Source organism: Tachypleus tridentatus, chromosome 6 (genome assembly GCF_004210375.1).
Source record: "Tachypleus tridentatus isolate NWPU-2018 chromosome 6, ASM421037v1, whole genome shotgun sequence".
Lineage (NCBI taxonomy): Eukaryota > Metazoa > Arthropoda > Merostomata > Xiphosura > Limulidae > Tachypleus > Tachypleus tridentatus.
In genome coordinates, this window is record NC_134830.1 from 15,702,290 (window position 1) to 15,724,532 (window position 22,243).

The 22,243-nt window shown below is 29.9% G+C and overlaps 1 protein-coding gene across 1 annotated transcript in view; it reads left to right on the top strand.

Moving 5' to 3' along the window:
* LOC143251980 (sodium- and chloride-dependent glycine transporter 1-like) overlaps window positions 1–19,564 on the top strand; it is a 49,376-nt gene extending 29,812 nt beyond the window's left edge. Inside the window, exons 10-14 of the mRNA XM_076503428.1 lie at window positions 13,449–13,580; window positions 14,471–14,570; window positions 15,700–15,800; window positions 16,545–16,712; window positions 17,824–19,564. Coding sequence (XP_076359543.1) covers window positions 13,449–13,580; window positions 14,471–14,570; window positions 15,700–15,800; window positions 16,545–16,712; window positions 17,824–18,054 — 732 coding nt within the window. The 3' untranslated portion in view covers window positions 18,055–19,564. The remainder of the gene's footprint in view (window positions 1–13,448; window positions 13,581–14,470; window positions 14,571–15,699; window positions 15,801–16,544; window positions 16,713–17,823) is intronic.
* The last annotated feature ends 2,679 nt before the right edge of the window (window positions 19,565–22,243 follow it).

Below are 22,243 nucleotides of genomic sequence, written 5' to 3' on the forward strand. Positions count from 1 at the left end.
TATCTAATGCATTTCTTGAGTACATTTTCATGGAAACATAGTGCATTACTCATGAATGCTAATTAGTGAGGTACAGAAATATAGTTTTCTGATCAGCTTTAAAGATGCATCTTGATCTAAGAGATTTCTTGTGTGCCAGCAGATAAGCACATTATGTTCAACAGACATGCAATATTTTTTAAGGCTACTGGGTATTCTGTATTAAGGATCCAGCATTTATATGTGTAATATTGATTTTGAGAAAAAGTTTTACAAATGCAAGTATGGGGCTTAAATCTTGTGCAAAGTTAATGGCGTCTTTATATGTCTTCTAGTGTGTGATAAATTGAGCACACTTATAACAAGTCTTTATGTAAACTTCATTGTGACAAACATAGAGACATTACAAAGATAACTTTTGCAAACTGCCGAGGTATTTTTAGCGTGAAATTTCTTGAGAATGGTAATGAGCCTAGAGTTGTCATTTTAAAGTATAACATCTTTATACCTTAGAATCAAGGAAACACACTTACATGATCACGTTAGCTTTTAATTATTTCTGAAGGACACCAGTAATCAAAAGATTCTGTATATTTCAGGTGTGGCCTATTGGTTGATGCATTTGTTCCAGTAACAAAAGATGAAGAAAAGGTTCTTGTCACATAATTTGGTAATTATACACGATTTGAACCCTTAACTTGTTCAACTCTGCAACATAAAAAAAACAAAAAAACATTTTGTTCAAAAAAAAAAAAACCTTTTACAATGTGTTCCACTCTCTAAATTATACCTTGAAAACAGATTACAAGTGCATCAACAGTTTCAGGTGTGTATGTTTGAATGAATGTGTGTATCTGAATGAGTTGTTACTGGTGGCTGAAAGTTATAAACAAAAACAAACTAATACTTAGAATAATTCTTTTCTATCAATTTTAAATGTAATTTTAAGACTGAAATGAACTTTTTTGGCTTTTGGGAGAAAAAAATCACTTTTAGCCACCTGTGGAATATATAAGCCAAAAAACTTGGCAAAACATTTGTTGTATGTGAGGAAATGGAATGTTGCATTAATTTTGAGTTCAAAGAATAGTGAACTAATTCCAAGAAAGATCTGATTTGGCAATTTCAGTAATTAGTAAAACTGTTTCTTGGAGTCAGTTACTTTCTTCTTCAGAACTATGAATTTATTCTGACATTATTGCCTCAAAATTTACCATAAGAAGAAATTGTTGAAAGTGGTTTGATAATTTAATTATGTTCTGAGTGATGATACTCATAGAATTATGGAAATTATTTGTTTATTAGTTTGTGCTTAATAACTCAGGTTTGATCAAAGGATACGTCATTATTCATGAACAAGTGGATTCAAATAATGTCTACATTATTTCATAAAAATGCATACTTGTTAATTTCATGCAGAACTTAAATACATCAAGAATCAAGGTAATATGCAGCACCTTGTTAAAGCAAGCATGTCAGATAATGAACATTTTTACTAGAGAGGAAAAACATATCTGTGGAAATAGAAACAACATGATATATGTTTAACCAAATGTTGCACAATGATTAGAACTTAAATTTGTCACAGGGTATGTGATATCTTGACAAAAAAAATCAAATATGAAGCTCGCTTGTAGAATTAATTAAACACCTATGATTGAAATATAATTAACGCATACTAGCTCTTGTAGAATAGGTAATCTTAGAGCAATTTAACAAGATACTGGCTTCACCATTTATCTCTTAACTTATCTTGAATAGTTAGCTTGAACTGTTGATCAAAGTAAAATACATAAATTTAAATTTAGGACTTTCTGTAAAGGTTGAGATACATGTAAGTTTTGTATGCAAGGGACAACACACAGATTTTTTGCTGCAAATATATTTTTGAAGCTAATGTATAAAACGTTTCACATAAATGACTCATGATCAGTTATTAATTAACTGTTAATGACTGGTGACTTGCTTCCTACAGATGAATTTTTATATTGTAATAATGGTTCTAAATCACTCACTTTAATATGGTTCTAGATAAATAGGTTTATTCTAGATATCGTTCTTTTTAATTATAAAGCATTTGGTTTTGTTAGCTTTTGAAACAGAGTAAACAAAGGAGGGATGCTTGTGATGAAATACACCATTTTAAGAAGATATAACCTGCACTATTTTCTAAAAGTAAAGCATTTCTTATCTTTCTGTTTATTATAAATCTTGAATATAAGACTTGCATGCTCACGGTGCATGAATAAAGTATCATTCTAAACCTATCCTTGAAGAAATCCTGATAAGAAATTTCTGTACTCTTCATCAGGTTCTCTGGAGTCATTATTTTTCTGTTGAATTAGAGTCATGGCATGTGGAAAATGTGGTTAATTCCTCCTTGCAAATTTACTGTAATATCTTTCTTCATAATTTCCTGAAAATTACGTTTGTTGGAAATCTGGATTATGAAGAGAATTTTATTGTCTTTATCGGAGTTTAGTCTTTTAGATGCTTACTCAACTGAGATCCAATCTATTTGTTTTGGTAAAAAAAAAATGTAAATAAATGTATGTGAAATAATGTAACTAATTTCACATACAACTGCATTCAGGGTGGCCCAGAAAAAGCTATATGAAATGGCATTTTCATATGCAAGTTGTAATGCTGATTAATATTTAATTCACATGCAAACTTCTGTTCATTTCAGTTATTAATGTTTGTTAATCTGGATGGTGTAGAAATATTTAGAAGAGACTAAAGAGATTGTTGATTGATTACTGAGTATTACAGTAATTGATTGGTTACTGAATTTCTTAGTTTGTAACTTCAGTTTTGTGAATGTTGATTTTGTGTTTTGACAAAAAAAAATACATGGGTCGATAGTAAGTTTATGGACTTTCAGTGCTAAAGTCTGAGGTTCAGAGTTCTGTAGTAGACACAACACAAAGACTAATGTGACTTTGTTCTAAAACAAACAAACAAACAGATAGGTGGACTACTTTAAATACAAGGAAATTGACAAATGACTGTTTAGCATTATTTGTTAGGTTAGATTTACTGCTAGTTTTTAAAACTTGTATTTAAACAAACAAATGTTTTCACTATAATTAAGTAGACTGGACTTTAAATTATGTTTTACTAAATAATCCAAAGCAACCCACTCAACAAAAACTTTTGCATAATTGGTTTCAAAGTGATGAATACTGAAGCAAAATAAAAAATTTGCTGGAAATGATGAGTGGAAAGAAATAAGATCAAGAAGAAAAAGTAAAAGTAAAACCAAAGCTACACAGTATCATGTGTGCTGTACCAACCATGGGCATTGAAACCCACTCTTTAGTCTTATAATCCTTTAAACTTACCCCTATGCCACTGAGAAGCTCAAGAAGAAATTAAGAAATCTTTAAGAGAAATTTCAACAATGAGACATGAAATTTAAAGAAGAATTATGAAACCACAGAAAATGTATGGGAATGTCATAAAAAATAATTAAAGAAGTGAAAATTACAACAAAAAGGATTAAAAGAAGACATCATTGATGCATAGATAGACTTTAACAAGAAAACTGAACACAAAAGAACATCAAAAAGTGCAAGAGTGCATTAATGTTGTAAGAAAACAGTACAAAATTGAAGCATATTCGGTGCAGTTTGAAATAACTTCAAATAGGTGGAGTTGTGTTCAATAAGCTGTTGATCTCAATACAAATTTAAATAATTTTAATCAACCATCCCACAGAGAATATAACAACTGCTAGGTATTACTTATACATTATCAAACATATTGGAAGGAAGTTTTTAACCCTAAGTTTAGGACCAGAAAGGAAGACGTATGGGACGTTTGCTGAACTTGCTGAATATTTAGAAAAAACTTGTTTTTAATTATATTAACCTGATGTTCTATGTGAAATTGCACATTCATTAACTGATTCATAAATGCCAATGAATAAGTATTGCCAGGAATTATGAGATCATCAAGTCAATTAGTGCATAATCATCAACTCTCTTTGAAGAAAGTTTGTGAAAACTGAAATTATTAATCAGGCAATTGGTTACTCAGGATGGAATTAGTAAACCATAGGACAGAAATTTCAGTTTGACTGGAAAGAAAATATTGCAAGAAACTGCAGAGAAAAGTCTTTAAGAACTAGAAACTGCTCCTGAACGATGAGAGTTAAAGGGTACAAGTTTGAACAATATTCAAGACTACTGTAATTCAACTACTGATAATAAATCAAGGAGATGATGTCCTAAGATAAAAAAATATTATATCTACCCCAGTTAAGACAAAGATAGCATTACTTAAACCATCAAGAAACACAGGATTCATTGATCATGGAGCTTGTTGGTGGATACTGATTCTACAGGTACCACTGTACAACCTGACCTGCAAATGCAACCTTGAAAGTTGACCACAAAGAATACAAGAGGATGGGGACGGGTTTATGCAAACAGTAAACGGTCATAAAATTCCAGCAACAGGAAGATTGAAAGTATGTCACCTTTATCTAGATTGCATGATGTGTGGTTAATTGACATTACAATGCATATATAATCCAAAATAATGCTTATTGGAAATAACTTCATGTAAAGACCTGAATGTATGATTTTGCTTGCTTCAAAGATTTACAAACGTTCTAAAAAATATACACATAATGATTATAGTTTCAATTTTTAAAATACTTTGGCTAAAACCTGGAATAGTTAAAACAATTTTCATCAGGTGAACACTGGTAAAATGTTATTTTCGATTATTCTTAATTCTAGTTTTTAGCAAAATACTTTTAAGTTTCACAATGTATGACCAGGAAATACTTGTACACTGCATTCCAGCTGCAGTACCAGTGGTTGAACATCCAGTGATGACAAGGATTGAAGCACAAGATATTGAAGATATCTAATATAAGAGTAGAATCCAAAAGAAAAAAAAATCCAAACTAAAGATCATCTATGATGGTCTTTAGAGGTATGTCAGTGGGAAAAGCATTAACTGGTTAGCTTCAGAAAAGGCTAACCAGAAGTAAGCCAAACTTGTTGAAAAGCTCAATTCTCTTCGTAAGACTCCCGTCAGATTATAATGAATGCTAGAGCTATTGGTGGATTCCTTTGAGAATTCCTACTGTGACATGACAACAGCAAGTGACAGTAGAATTCAATAGGTCTTCTCGTAACATGGCACCAGCAAGTGAGAATAAAGCCCAATAGGTTACCCTGTCCTCATATCATAAGCCACAGAGAAGAAAACCATCAAAAGTATTTGGTAACTGGAGAACTTAGGTGTAGTAGATGAGTAAAGATATGTATGTGTTGTGGAACTGTGCAATGGATTTCACAATCCAAGAAGTTGGAAGTGTTTTAGGCCTTTTTGTTTATAGTTTTGACTTTGATATTTTTTGATTGTCGATGTAGTTTACACTGTCCTGTGATGTACACATGGCTTTTAGTACATGAAAGTTTCTTAAGTTTAAGAAATTATTTGAATGGTATAAAAACAATGAGTTAGACAAGATTAGTAAAAGAGATTGTTGATTTATTGTTGTCTGTTAGTGTTTGAGTTAGCAAGTTTGTTGGTTTGTCTACTATTTCAGTTTAGTGAATGAGCTTTAGTTTCAATGAAGAAACAGAGATACAAGAAGTGACATTATTTTTGAACATACACCTATTTTTCGTATGTTAAACTGGGTTAAAACTAAGAAAAAATAAAATCATTTTATTATTTTAAATGAATGATGAAAAAAACCCACAGAATGAGAAACTGAGACATTGTTTTGTGGCTACCTTGTGTAGCTATAAAGTGTAAATTCCTTTTGTAATTGTTTTTCAAAAATACAAAAAAATATTAATTCAAGAATTTTCAGAAAACTAAAAACTTAGTTATAAATGCAGTAAGTACAGATAGGGTATGAATAACTGAAATTACTATCAGCTTAAAGCAGTGGAGTTTAGGATTTATAGAGTTTACCTTAGATGCATTGATTCACAGTGCAGAGTTTTTCAGTTGCTAAATGGCAAGTCTGAAGGATTATTACACTAAAATTCGAGTTTTGATACCAGCTGTATGCACACCAGTGATAGTTCATTGTAGAACTTTGCTTTTAACAGCAATCATAATGCAAAATTACAAATGTTTTTCATGGATAAATTGCTTGTTTCCTGCAATTAGGTGAGCATGAAAAATATTTTCCAAATAACTTTTCTTTCTATTTTATTTGAATTTTTCCTTATTTTAAATTTTTCTGCTTTATTAAAAGTACAAGGTAATGGAAAATGACAAACTCTTAAATTATGTGTATAAAATTTCAACTATAAAGTATTTTATTTTATACTGTCTTCTCTGTTAAAAAAATTGCTTTCCTTTTCAGTATTTTTGGATTATTAATAAACAAATTATTTCCATAATTCTAAGAATAGTATCAGAGAACCTTATACTGTTCCAAATTCTATTATGTTTAAATATTTTGGCATACATGGTAATTTTGTCTTTTACAGTTTCAATCCACCTCCCTTTTTCCACCAAGGTCTTTGAATCGTTCAAGTCTCATTTTTCAGATTTTCTTTTTACTTTTCAGCAAGATTCATGGTGTCTGCACATGAAGATCCTACCATGCATCCATGTTTATTGAAACTGCAAATTGAAAGTTTAATTTCTGTGATACAGTATTTTATATAAATTGATTATCAAAGAGAAATAGTTTCACTAAACATGAAGGCATGGTGCTGTTGGTGATTCAGATCATTCATCTGTGCTGCTGACTTGATCCTCCAGGAGATGACATATTGCTGGCAGATAACATGAGGGTTGAATGGAGAAGTCACATGTCAGTATATCCACCTATTCTTCATGCTCTTCTGATGCACATCATTCAGCCTTGTTTTATTTAAGTTTGGATTTCTTGCTGCCATGGATAAATCTTGATACTACTGGATGATGTATCTTGTTTTTAGGTTTTTGTTACTTTAATGAGCCAGTAGTTTTTTGTTTGTTTCTTTTAAGGTAAAGAAAAAGGAAACTCTTTATTTTAAGAAAAAGCACACATTTTTGTTGAATAAATACAAGCAAATGTACCAGTTGCATCTGTTGAGTTTTTGGCATATTTGAAAATGTACTATCAGTTTGTATTATGTAGCAATGTTGGTATCACAAACATAATCAAATTCTTCAGATGTTGGTATTCCCCATTCTTCTTAAAATTTTAAGTAACATACAGCAAATGATAGTGAATATTGATATAAAAAAACAACTAAATAGCTTAGCAATCTATTAGGTAAATATCAACAATAAGGGAACTTGTTTCTATAATCTGCGAGGGTTTTCCTTTTCAACTCCAGTTAGTATTTAAAAGAAAAGTTCTAAAAACTGGAAAATCAAATCACCAGTGAGTTGACTGGTTTATTTTCATAATATCAGGTCATCCCTTAAGTAATGTCCAATTTTAGTTTCAAAAAAAGAGAAAGGATTTCAAACACTTTTAATGTTATTTAATCAATAATGTATGTTCCATTATTATTAATTACTTCCTGCCAACGATTCACAAGCTTCTGAATGCCACTTCTATAAAATTCTTGGGGTTTAGAGGAAAAGAATGAAGAGAGGGTAGTTTTGACATCTTCATGTGTTCCAAGCTTTTTTTCATCAAGATAGTTCTACAAACTTTGGAATACATGATAATCAGATAGGGCAAAGTCACAAAAATAAGGAGGATGTAGAAGTTTTTCCCGATCTAGTTCTTCAGTCTTTGCAGATGTAATCCTTGTTGTATGTGGCCGTGCATTATCTGGTGTAACACAACACCTTTATGATTGATCAAAGCAGGCCTCTTTTCTTTCAGTGCAACATTCAAGTACTCTAACTGTTGACAATAGAAGTCTGATCTAATCACTACATTGAGTGGCAACAACTCAAAGTGGATCACACCAACAATATCTCACCAAATGCTTAACAAGACTTTCCTAAGGTGGAGGTCCATTTTGAGCTGTGCTTTAGCCAATTTACCTGCACTGAGCCATTGTCTGTGGTGCTTAACATTTGTATAATATATCCATTTTTCATCTCCAGTCACTAACGTGTCCAAAAAAGGTGTTACATTCATGAGAGTTGCTCTGAGGTTGGCTTCTGTCAAATCATGGAGGACCCATTTAAAACATTTTGACACCTTTCCAAGCTGTTGTAGATGATGGTGAACTGTTGAATGGGTTGAATTAAGCTTCTGTGTTAGTTCTTCAACTGTTACAACACAACCTTCATCAAGTGCAGCTAGTAACAAGTTATCATTAAACTAACAGGACAACCTAAATGTGGCACATCACTTAAGCTGTAGTTACCTGATCTGAACTTCTGAAACCACCTTCAACATTTTCTTTCATTGAGAGACTCTGCACCATAAACACCTTGAATGTTTCATGTAGTTTCTGCTGCACTATTGCCTTTTTTAAACTCAAAGCATTATATGCCTAATGTACTCCTCGGACATCCATCTTCATAAGGGTTTATTTGATTAGTGATCTAAAAAAGTGGAGTTGGGTTACTTTCTTTTATTCATCTGAGATTTTTATGCATGTCCTACTACATGTTCTAGTTATTAAAGCCTACAAAGACAGAAATGATGATGCACTTTCTATATTAAATTTGTGGACATTACTTATGGGATGACCTGATACATGAAAATGTGCAAGTTTACAATTACGACTAATGTGTACGTATATGTATATATGTGACACATTTCAGTGAAGTTATTAAGAATAATTGGTCAAAAAATAGTAGACAATGTTACTGTATTCAATATACTGAATAAGACAATTGTTTATTGTTGTAATACAGTTTTATAAAGTGATAAATTTTGCTGGTTTTTTGTGGTGTATTACAGTTATTATGACACTTTTTCTTGATTAGAGTATTTTCTGTGAAATATTAACACAAGTTTATGATCCGCTGTTATTTATTGCAAACTTATTAATATTTAAACTGTTTCTTACAAAAATGAAAAGTAAATGATTTTATAATAAACATACTTCTGAGTTTAAAAGAAAAATGTTTGAAAAGTAACAGTTAATTATGTTTACAAGAAAAAGGCTTATCTATTTTAAGTGTATTTGTTTTGAATGTTCAATGCATTTGAGAAACCTAAAATAATAAGTATCTACGTACGGTCTTACCTATCATGTAGGGAGTCCTTGTAATAGCCAGGTTGACAAAATGATGTAGGGAGTCCTTGTTTAGCCTGGTTGACAATATGGAGTAATTTGCCTTTATCAACAAGTCAGTACTCCTTCAGAAGCAAAAGTACATCTTCAGTGACACACAGGTAATGAATACATAACAGACTTGATGAGTGTCTGTAACTTTCACAGCAACATCTGTATGACAGAATGGAGAGCAACATCTTGTGGCTGGGCATCAATGCAAGATGCGCAAGTTTTATGAAGCTATTCTGTGTTATTAATTTTGGTAGGAAGTGTAAAAAAGTTTTTAAGCATAAGACAGTATGATGCACAAAATTCAAGAATAAAAGAATTTTCTAATGCTTTAAGCTGATAAGTACAAGCTTCAAGCTATCGTGTATGGTACTGTAAGGTACTAGTTGTTTTAAATGTTATGACATTGTCAAGGGCAGATTTGGATGGGCACTCCAAGTGCACTCCTTATTTGTTTTGGTGGTTATTCTGATCTATGAACTACTGAGATTCAAATCAAGCATCTAAACTCACACACACATCTTTGCATGATTTTTTTTTTCCTAATGAGTTCATTATAACTTGCAACTTACTCAATCACTGTCATTGGCAATTAATTGTGACCACAGCATAATCATTATACTTGAATCACTCATTTGTGTTGTAATTATTATAGGATGCTTTAACATATTTTTAGTGCATATAACTTGCATGTATGATTTTGTGATTCTTACATGCCTTTCATTCCAACTAATATGAAAGTGGATCTTTAAGTTGAAAGCCTGTTGGCATATTGTTTGACATTAATTTTTCACATATAAAACCACTTGTTACCACTTTTGGAGGATGGTATTTTCTCTGGCCACTGCTACACTTTGTGTTTAAAGTGTTTTAAAATTCTTGCTTTCCAGAAATTTTCATTCTTCAGTAACATACAACCCCTTCCAAAAAAGCTGCCCTTGACTGTATATAATATATATCATTTATTAACAAAGAAATATTTGTTACTGTACTAGGACTAACAGTCCATTATCTATAGTCTCCAGGTTTATGACATGTAGAAAGATATTTTAACAATGTCAGAGGTCGAAATTCCTGAATTTGATCACATTTGAAATGTATACTCTGGAAAAGGAGCTGAATATTAAAAGGAAAAAACTGATGGTCATTAATAATTTACAGTTTAAGCTAAAAATATAAGACAAAAGCTGCAACATTAATTTAAAATACTATCCATCAAAGGTTGTAGTATTGTAAGAAGTCATACAAATATTGCAAGCATAAAAGTACAGATTAAAATTCACCAAATTATCTATAAAAAAACAAAAACAACAAAAACTAAGTAAGATATGGTCCTGAAAAGCAACTTGTATCTAACTTTTACTCTAGCATATGTACAGGATCCATTTGCTGATTATAATGTAGTCATGTTTCTCCAAGCTAAGTATCAACCAGGTTCTATAATTGATTGTATTTAAAACTGTATTAGGTGTTACAACTATTATCATATTAGTCCTCCAATTCAAGTTAGAAATAATTTTTGTATACTGTAATGTTTTAACATCCAGGTACAAAATGAGTAGAAAACTTTTTCCTTTTAAAAAGACATTGGCAGAATGTGTTTGGATAATGTCTCTCATATAAATTAAAAGGTATAAAGATTGGTTTAAAAATAAAATGTTATTAAGTTGATTGCATTACTGTAGCTTTTAATTCACATAATATCCCCCTAAGATAAACTAAATGTGAATGATCAAAATGGCCCCATCCCTTAAAGGAGACTTTCAGTTTAAAGTTATACATTACTCTCAATCAGGAAATTAGCTGTGAATGCATTTGGCAGTGATAAAGTTAGAATTAGAGGAATTCTATTATGTATAGATTTTAATGCTCAAGATTATTCACTTTATATATTTCACTCTTCACAAAGATAAATTGTGAATAACTCAAACATATTTTCCTTTTATCTAATATGTGTAAGTCTTTAAGATTTATGTTTATCAGGTTGCAAAATATCGTATTTATAGAGACTAGCTAACTTTGAGTTATTTTAATAGATACAAATTCTGCCAAATGTTACTCTTAAGAGCTTAGAAAGGCATTTCTAGTAAAAATGTTTCTGAAGAAAACTTGTAATAAGTATATGTACATTTACAGTTTTTTTCTGATTAAAAAAATTGTTCTGTTACACTCAGCAAAAGGAAAATGCACTCATTAACATATATTACTATTATTGCACATGTTTTGCTTTGCAACCATCATAATGCTTTCTTGTTATTTATATTGCTATTAATTTATAATATGTAATTTTCACTTCATTTGTATTGCTCTCAACAGTTAACAATAATTCATACTTTTCAATTTATTTTTCAAGCTTGTTGAGTCCTGGCCTGTAAATAACATTGTTTAAAGATTTGTATACAAGTACTTCTCAACTGGCATTAACTGACTGCTATGACTAATCATACAACTTTATATCAAAATTAAAGAAATGAAACTAATATCAGAAGCTAGTACATGGGCTGCTGTTTTTATTACTTTCAGTATATCTTCAGTAACACTTCTAAATATAAAAGTTCTGATCTAGTTTGAAATCTTTTAAAGAACACTCTGAATCTTAATTAAACTATTAATATAGAAATTCATTGCCTTGAATTAACAAATTAAAATTTAATTTCTTCTTGCCCCAGGTTTTTTAAAACTGTAAGCTGAGTAATGTTATTTTTAAAAATTTGAGCTTGATAAATTTAATTTTCTTAAATAAATAAATGCATACCAGTAGTACTTGCATCTTGAATCATTAACATTATTTGTTTCTTGGAAAATATAAAAATGTGTCAGGTCACTTGAGACATTACGTGGCGTAATAATGTTTTCTTCCTATAGGAAACCCTAGAATAAACTATTGAGAGTAAAATGTTCAGACCTACTATGTATTATAAAACTTTCATTTCCAACAACTGTAACTATGCATAACTTTAGTTTTGAGAGCAGATCTGAATATTTGTGTGCCATTTATACATATGTATACATGAACAGCATATTCAAGATGTATAGTGGCAGCTTGATGTGTAGGAAGCTGAAAAGTATGTATTTATGGAAACATTAATTTATTAAGTCTGTGAAATAGGCATCCTGATATAAAACTGATTTACAATGTTTGTTTTTCTGGTTAGTTTTTTAACTGTGTTCCATAAATTTCATTAACATGTGTATCAAAGGTTTTTTTTTTATATTTAGTAAAAGATACTTTATTCTGTTCCAGAATATAAACAAACTACAAATATGTAACTGAAGGAAGTTTATTTTTTATAAATAAATACGTATGTGGTTTTGAGAAGATAACTTGTATACGGTTGAGATATATCTAAATCTTTTTGTAGTTTGTAATATCTTTATAAATGAGGAAAATATTCTAACAGATTTTGTTTAATGTGTCTTCCTCTGAATATCACAATAGCTCTGCTATATATAGGTATTGTAACTATAATATATGTTTCAAGTAAAAAAGATGATTGTGGGTATCAAATATTTCTTAAATAGAAAATTTGTAGAATCAAACTCTGAGACCAGATAACATGGTCTATTTAAACATTATGGACACACTAATCTAAAAAGTGGGTCAAAAACAATTTAAGAACTAAAAGCAAAATGTTTTGGTGGTAGAACTTGTTATTTTTTACTGTCAGTGAAAACAGATGCATGTTGTATGAAAATATGTGCATAATTTTCAATACAGTAAAAGGTATTTTGTTTTTAAATTATTTTTATAGTATGTAAGAACAAACTGATCAAAAACTATGATTATAGTTGTTGCAGTTTTATTCTAACTTAAGGGTGTTTAAGAACATGGTATGCATAATTAAAAATATGAAGAGATCAGCTAACTTTTTCCAGAAAAGTTTTAGAATACTTGGAAATTTTCGACCCCTGTTTATAAGTTGTTGTAACTACCTCACTGAAAAGTTGAAGTGTTATGGATATTCTGCGTATCAAATATGAAGGTTCTGTACAAAAACAAAAATGTAATCAGTGTTTGTGTACTTATTGTGGTAAAATTTATGTTTGTTTCTACTATTCTTGAAAATAAAACTGTCCAATGCAATTTCTTCTAGACAACTTGGAGACTATAGCTTTCTCTTCCAGTTTGGGGACTTTGTGATTTTCTTCATTCCAAGAGAATACAACAACAGTAAATGGCCATTTACTTGTTTGCTTGCTCATTGGATGTGGTTTAATTACATATTACTTTCAGGAAAGCTACACTTCAAAAATAAGCACAATTTTTACTCTTGTTTTTCATATGTTCCTATCTAGTTTGGAATGTTTGAAGCACTTGTCAGCTCGTTTGTGGATGAATTTCCAACTATTTTCAAAAATAAGAAAATGGCCCTGACAGGTTTCATGAGCTTTGTCTTGTTTCTCTTAGGAATTTTCTGCGTTACAAGGGTAAGGGTTTGTTGTTGTTTTGACACTTTTAACTTACTTTTCTAGAGCAGTTCCTTTTAAAGCAGACTCTTTATCTTTGTACATGGAAAATATTTATTGTGCTGTAGGAATAAATTCAAATAAATAATTAATTTGGTGTTGATTAAAATCAAATGATTATTGCTTGGAAGTCGAAGTTCAGACATTAAAAAAAAAAGTCATTTTCTTGTAGTGGTAAGAAAGAAGACAGTATCCTATGCAAAAGTTCAATGCACAGAATAAGATACTTAATTCACAGTGTAAGCATCAGTTTGCCTGAAACAGTAATCAACAACACATGACGTCAATGAGAGAATAAGTACGAGGTCAAAGGTACTAGAAATACAATACCAAATAAGTGCAAGTTTTATGTTACTGACTATCATTCCAAACTAATTTTGTTATGACATATATTTTAATCATGCTATTGGCATTGAACATGCAGATTACATTGAAATTTCAAACTATAATATCAGGATGTATAATTCTTTGAATTAACTGAATTAACCCTTAAGCTTGAGAGTTAACATAATTCTGAGTTTTTTTAAATATATCTTTACACAGTATATGAATGAAGTGAGAATCAATGCTTTAAAAGAAAGTTAAGAAGCTAGATATTAAGACTTATGTAAAAGTAGATGGTGTAGATAATTTATATACTTTGAATAAGACAATAAGCATATTATGAATGAATAAGAGTGCTGTTAAAGATCTGTGTCTCCTATTAACATTTAATACACTTTGAAAATTTTAGAAAAGTATAAACATTTAACAATGGAGCACCAAGATTAAAATTTCAAATCTATCAAATTTGTCAAAAATTAGAAACAACTGAAGAGTGTAATAAGAAGGTTTTTTTTTTTTTATTTTAGGGAGGAATGTATTTTCTACAACTCATGGACTGGTACAGTGCAACGTTTTCACTAATGATCATTGCTTTGTTTGAAACTATTGTAATCTCTTGGGTTTATGGTAAGAATGTTTTATGTATATACGTGTGTGACTGGAATGTATTTTTATATAAAAACAAGGGTAGATTCAACATAAATAATTATTTAACTTACTTATGCTCTGCAAGTTAGTGCCATGGAGCTTTTATTGGGATGTGTTATGTGGTTTGGTTTTCAACAAAGCCTGAGAATAAATGAAATAACTATTTACATAGAGAAATTTCTAAGCTTTCATAAATTTCTGTTCATTTTAAAAGTATTTTTATGCAAAAGGGTATTTAACTTATCAGGTGGCCTGTGGAATTAAACACAACCATACTTATTATTGTTAACAAAAGATTAACTAAACAAAAACCACAAAGTTAGTATTCTGTTTCTTCAATTATCTGCTATTCTTTGTGGCCTTTTTCTCTTTCAAGAGAAAAAAAAAGTCAAAAGCTAATAGCAATGAATTCTACTTCAGTGTGCACATTTTTTTGTAATTTCTTAATGTTTATTTGATAAAAAAATGTTCTGGATTACTTGTATTTATGTTAAATTATTATTGCCTTTGGCTAGCAAGATTTTTGGGTTTTTTCACTGCCACACTATATCTCTTCATGTAACCTAGTAATTTTAATTTTCTTTGTGTGTAATACTTTTCAATATTGCAATATATAAATTGTGAATACATGTACCAATAACAAATTTTGCTGATAATTCCATTCACCTATACTCTTAAAAAAGCATTGTTCCTACAAAACCGAGTTGTTGAATTAATTTTTAACTGTTAATTAGTTGAACAGTATTTTAGATCTACATATTGTAAAAAACATTTTTATTAGTATTTATTTGAAAATTGTGTAAAATTTCTCTGAATTTTGATATATTTTTGTTAGTCAGATAAAGATGGGAAATGTTAGTGATGAAACACATCAGGAAATATTCTGTTTTTCATGGTTTTTATTCATGTGTTCCTAAACATTCAATTTCTTGATTGTCAAACATTTAAAATTAGTGTACACTTCATCTTTAAGTACTTGTATTCTGTCATTTTCTTCATAATTATTTATTCATTATAAAATGAAATTACTATATCTAAGTGTTTTGTAAGGTCATGCCATATATGAATCATATACTTTATCCCTAAAATAATAATTTCTTTATTTAAGGTATAGATCGTTTCATGTTGGACATCAACCTAATGCTGAATCGTACTCTTTCATTATGGTGGAAACTATGTTGGTGTTACATCACTCCAATTACTATTTTTGTAAGTAGAAGTTAGGAGGATATATATTGTGTGGTGTAGTTCATTCATTTGGTGACACCAAAATGCTTTCTTGTTGTTTTTACTGCTTCATTGGTTAAAACATTTGTAGCTTGAAATCTTTCCTTTCAAAAACAAGTGATATTTAATAGTTTTCAAATTTTCAAAATAGTGTTTTACTAATATAATGATTTTGATTTTTTTTAACACAACCTATTAGATTTGTGTGGACTGTTCTTTTTCTTCCTGATGTGTGGATTCTGTCTATAGACAGATTACTTCCTCAACCCAAAACTGTTTACAGCAACAGTTTATAAGAACTACAGCTGTGTAGTGGTGTCTTAACTATGTATACATAATAATAATAGTTACAATCCAAAAGTCAGTTGGTTAAAATTTTAAGATTACAGCTAAATTGTCAATTTAAAGTAGGCATAAAAATCAGAACTAAAACATTAATAATGAACGTTATTGCCACCTGGTATCCATTTATTCATTTACAAGAGCTTGCTGGTACTAGCTATTTCACATTTAATCTACATGGATATTAATATGAATTTAAATGAATCATATTAGTTGGTCTGTAGGCACTATGAAATGATTGAGTAAGCACACACTAAAATAATTTTGTAAAACAAGTCATTATATATTTTTTTTCTAATTAAGAATGAAAATATTGTAATAGTGAATTGAATGTGTAGTTTATAGTTACAATATATCATATTTACAAATGTTTGTCTATTTCAGTGTCTCCTGTTGTTTATCATGATCAATCATACAACAATTACTTATAACAAGTATGTCTATCCCTCTTGGTCTGTGGGTTTAGGATGGTGTATAGCAATGTCATCATTGGTTCCTATTCCTGGTTATGCAGTATTTCATATATACAAAGCTAAAGGTACTTTTAAACAGGTGGGTTTCCATAGATGCATAGGTTATACTTGTAGTTTATTTACCTACCCTACATAAGATTTGTACAAATTATTTATATAGTATTATAAACAAAATCTTTGAAAATAGTTGAAGAGACCATTTGTTGCTGAAGAGGATGTGGGTACATGGCTTGTGCTGATCCCTTGTTTACTATAAAAAACTTGTACAAGCAGTTTGACACACCAAAAGTTGTGATAAATGGTTGTAATTTAAAACTTTACAGTACTTGCCCATAGTTCATGCATAAACATTTAAGGAAATTAACTAACCATAATTTATTAAACATACTGCAAAAGAAATTGACATTTGAGTATTAAATGCTAAAGCAAATTTTACATCTCTTTTATTTTAAAAAAATCCACTTGGTTTGAGATATTTTTTCCAGAATATGTTTTATTGGTGTTAAACAGACTATACATCTTGGAATTTTATTGTTGTTGTGTTTTTTTTTTTTTTTTATCAACTGCAAGAATCTTTGTTCTGTATAACCTTTGATAAGTTAACTTATTTGTACTTGACTAATTAACTTAAAAACATTAAGTGGAAAATGAAGATTGCACCAGAAACTTTTCTCTGCTGGTTATGAATTTTAACTTTGGTTTGTTAAGTGTTTCTGTTTCTCATAATAACCTATGTACAAACTATACAATTAGCACTAGTTTTAAGTTTCTTTTGGTTAAATGTCTATTGATAATTTTTACTTTGTTGTTTCTGTTTAAAACTGTCATCTAATCTCTGTTTATTTTGATTCATATACATTTTCTGCCTTGTTCCCCCCTCATCCTGACACATGGTGCACATTTCCTTGTATTACATATGTTATCCATTTTTCTCCCATTCCATTTCCCTTCTGATAAAGCTTATTCTTCTAAAATAGCTTCGATTATCAAGTTTTTATTTACCATTTTTCTTAATACAGATATTTGTCATTTAATTTTCTTTAACCTATGACCATTTTACTTTATCCTTTTCTCTGCTGGAGCTTTTTAATGTTTTTTAACTTTTAACTAGGGTTGAGATTTAATTTATTGTTGTACATTTTTTATTGCAACTGTTTGATAATGTACTTTTATACCATATTTTATTTTAGAGGTTGCTTGAGTGTTTGCGACCAGCTCCTGAATGGGGTCCAGCCCTCTCCAAACATCGCTTGCTGTATAAAGAAAGCCTTAGCCTCATGACCAGCCGATTTAACCAGATCCAAGTTGCTAACTTACCTAATAGTGCTAGTTCAACTTCCTGCAGAAAAATGTCATTAAATAAAGAACCCACAGAAGAAATAATTAAAGAACTTCCTCCACAATATGAAAGTATGGTTTAGCAAAGTTAATTGGTGTAATGGATAGCTAGAAAAAACTTTAGCTCAAAACAGCACACACCCATTTAGTCTCCTCCAAGACTGATATGCCTTTTTCTGGAATGACTAGTGAAGCATATATAGGTTTTTTATGAGGAAAAAATTTTTCTATGATATTATGAAGGGCATTAACATTCTTTCAAAAGCTTTGTTTTTCTGTATGTTTTATTTAGAATCTAAGTATAGGTTTTTTTCAAAATAAGTTATTTATTTACAAAACTTTTTAAATCATATTTTTCCATTTAAGAAGAATTCAAATGTGTTTATGCATTGATTCTGTTTTCCTTTTAAAGTACACTGTGATAGTGTACATTGGTGATTTCATTTATGTTTTGGTATTATTTTTTTCCTCTAATAATAATTCCTAGTTGAAGTATTTATTCAAGACACACATCTGTTTAAGCTATTTGTTATACATTATATACTTGGACCGATAGGTAACATTACTCTTGTACACTGTACATGGATGTTGTGAACTGATGATAGTAAGCCAGTGTAGTTGTTGAAAAACAAGGGAAAAATATTTGTGCATTTATAATAAATGCATTTTCAATCTTCCATACTGTAGCTGTAGCAGATGAGATTGAAATAATTGAAATTTTGTCAGCAGTAATGAATTATATTGTATACATTAGGTAAGGTCAAATCTACAACTAATATAGCAATGTGTAAGAACTCAAAATGTACTTCACTAGTGTATATAATTTCATTATCTAACCTAAACTTTATGATAGAAATAAATTACGGTAATATAATTCTGGTAAACAAGTGTTTTCCAAAGTCAGTTCTTTGATTAATTGTTAGGCCTTGTAATTGACATTTCTTTTTAAACACTTTGACAAATCACTTTCAGTATGTGTAATACATAATAAAGTTTGTATCTTTATGTAAACAATGCCATTAAAAGACCAAAACCAAACAAACAAGTTTGAAACTATCTTACTTCATTAGCACTGTATATTGGCAGAGTACATTTCTTTTAAAAAATAACATGAATCATGCATTTTCATGTCACATTAACCATATATTTTCACTGATCAAATTATGATCTTTACTTAATTTTGTTTTTCCTACATTTTTTATTATGTTTGTTGGTTTTTTAAAGAGTATTTAAGTTATCACTGATTTAGTAATTCCATTAACATGTGTTATTTCAGTTTGTTACCTTTAAAACTGTTGCACAGTGTTGTCTCAGTACATAGTTTGTTTAAATATTGACTGTTCTTAGTAATGTAGAAATATAGCAGAGATGTCATACAGCTCATTTCCATGCTTTTATAGTTTGAAGCTAGAAGAAAAAACTGAAATCATAACATTCCATACAGAGTACATCATAAGAATTTAGCTAAAGATCCTGAGAATTTTAGGTCATATGTTCAGCTACAAGAAGGATAATAGTTATGAAGCATTTTATTATGTATTAAGATATGAATGATGCATTAATACAAATAAAAATATCAGTTATCAAGTTTAATCTGGCATGGTATGTATTTTACAAAAATAAAGCATAGATGTCAGAAAGAAAGTGAGTGTGGGAGTGACAAAATTCAGTACAGATCAAAGCTTAATCAGAATACATCAGCTGAAGGCAGATAGTAGTAAGAGGTTTTAGGGAAAATATTAGTGAAACTGATGTTAAAATAAGAATTGAGATGCAATATCATTTATTTCTCTAGCTACCAAATTCATATTGAAATCTTTATCTGTATATAAGTGAATCATTATTTTAAATTAAAAACTTGTCAAGACTTCAAAATGGGAACTTCTGACATCAATGTATTGTACAAAAAATACTCATAATTTTTCTAATGTTAGGAAACATTATAGCACTGTTTTGGTATTTGCATAATATGTATCATTCCTTTACAAAACTTTGATGTTGAAGAAATTAGCACAGAGATTAAACAAAAATGTTGTGTAGTAAAAATTGACAGTATTTAATATGTATGTGCCCAAAACTTTACACCAGACCATAGTTTTTTTTATTGAAGACAAATTTTCCTTCTTGTGGAATACATCTGAAGTAACATATATTCTTGCAAGTTCATCACTTGCAAAAAAAAAATCAGACAATTAAATAATAATGTAAGAGGAAAATATCCTAAAATTCATGAAGACAATGCTGTATTAAATATTAAATACAAATTTTGTTATTATGATAATGAATATTATGAGACCTACTCATGCCACTAATAGATTCATTTTCTAATGTTTAAAGACAACAAAAGTGTCTGGTCTACAGTAAAAATGTATTCTTTCAATTTAAGTTAATAGGTTTAATTAATTAATATTTTCACATTTTATTTACACCAACAGAATAGGATATAATTAGGCCTAGTGGTTAGGGTACACTCTGAGGGTTGAGAGTTCACATTCCTGTCATTAAACATGCTCATCCTATATGGCTGCTGTCCTGATTGGCCACCCAAGATTAAAAATTCTTGACTTAAAAAAATACCAGCAAACCACAAACTAGTTAGGATTAAGGTTATTACAGCTAAAAACTATTGCATATAATTATAGAAACATAGGTACTTCATACAGCAATAACAAATAATAAGAAACTGGAACTAAAAGGTCTAAATTACAAGAGAAACTATAATATTGAATAAGTTGTACTGTACAGTAGTATTTTATACTTGATTTAAGCAGATCAGTATATCGTGATAAATTTTAATTTAGGGTTGCAAAATGTTGTTTCAAATATTCTGCATTACTCCCCATATTTCAGTGTTGTTTTTTACAGTTTGACCTTTGACTTTCTTAGTTATCATTTAGGCCAATACAGCTTTAATGTATTGACATTTGGACTTTATGCAAGCTAAACCATGGTTGTAAATGTTCTGTTGGGTTCCTTTTTTTTTTTCTTTGTCTGTTCAAGGCATCATTTCACAATGTTTGTTGCATGCTTGTGGTCATTGTTTTTTTTGTAATTTGGATTTATGGTCAACAGGTCTTGCTCCTAAAGGAGCAACATGATGGATAAGAAACTTACTTGTACTCATCAGCAGTGAGGGTGCCATTTATTTTCTGTAGAACTGTAACCCCACTGACTGGGATGCAGCTTACATTCATATAGTTTTAATTGTAGATGATTAGGACTGACTGTGATACTGTTCTCTGGTATGAATCTAATGTAGATTTCTATCAAACAGCTTTACTCATCCAACTGTTTGAAAGTGATGTCTATTTCAGTCTTTTAGTTTGGTTAGCTCTCCTAACCAGTGGGTTTTGAGCAGCTACATATCCATGAACTTTAGTGTGTATGTTATATTTCTGGAGGTAACATCCACAATTGTATTTACAAACAGGTTATTGGCAAGATCTATATTGGCTTGTCAGTATCACATAAAGGACATGTTTTGAGTTATGTAACATCATTTTGAAAAAGTTTGTGCTGTTTTTTTACTTTGATCATTTATACTGTCAACAGTACAAGTTCCGTGTACCTTCTTCATATTTCTTTCACACATAACTTGTACTGAAACAAGAAATTTAGCCTTTGATTTCTGTGGCATTTCTGTTGAAGGAATTGTAAGCTTATACTCCATGTTACTGTAGTAATGGTATGGTTACCTGTACTTTTATAAGCATTATACCTGTGTGGCAATGTCTGATTGGTTGTATGACAGCCACTTACAGTATAAGGTATCAACATATGACTTACTGTGTAATTCATTTTTATACAGAGAGAAGAGCAGTTTCCTAATATTTGCCATATTATGCTCATTTAATTCACTTACTTTTTTCATAATAATTTTGAATAATGTACATGAGCATTCAGCACACAATGTATTAATCATGCAGTTAAACTGGCTTTTGTCAGTACCATATTGTTGTAGGCCATTTACTTGTTGTGTTTCTAAAATCTTCCACTGAAGATTTTATTGGAAATCTGTCTTGGTTTTATATTAGTTCATTTTCTATTTGAACTAAGCCACATGAGTGGCATGTGTAATTTGAAAAATTGACCCTTTTATAAGTAATCCACATACCTAGAATGAAATGCAAATATCTTCCATCTCATAAGCTTGTTTGAACTGTATGTTTTTCCTGTGTCTTAAAGAGTTTTATATATATATATAAAACTTGTCCAGTCTCTTCAAATTAGTGTTAGAACACAAAGATTTACTTCTCCAATGTGTTTTTCTGC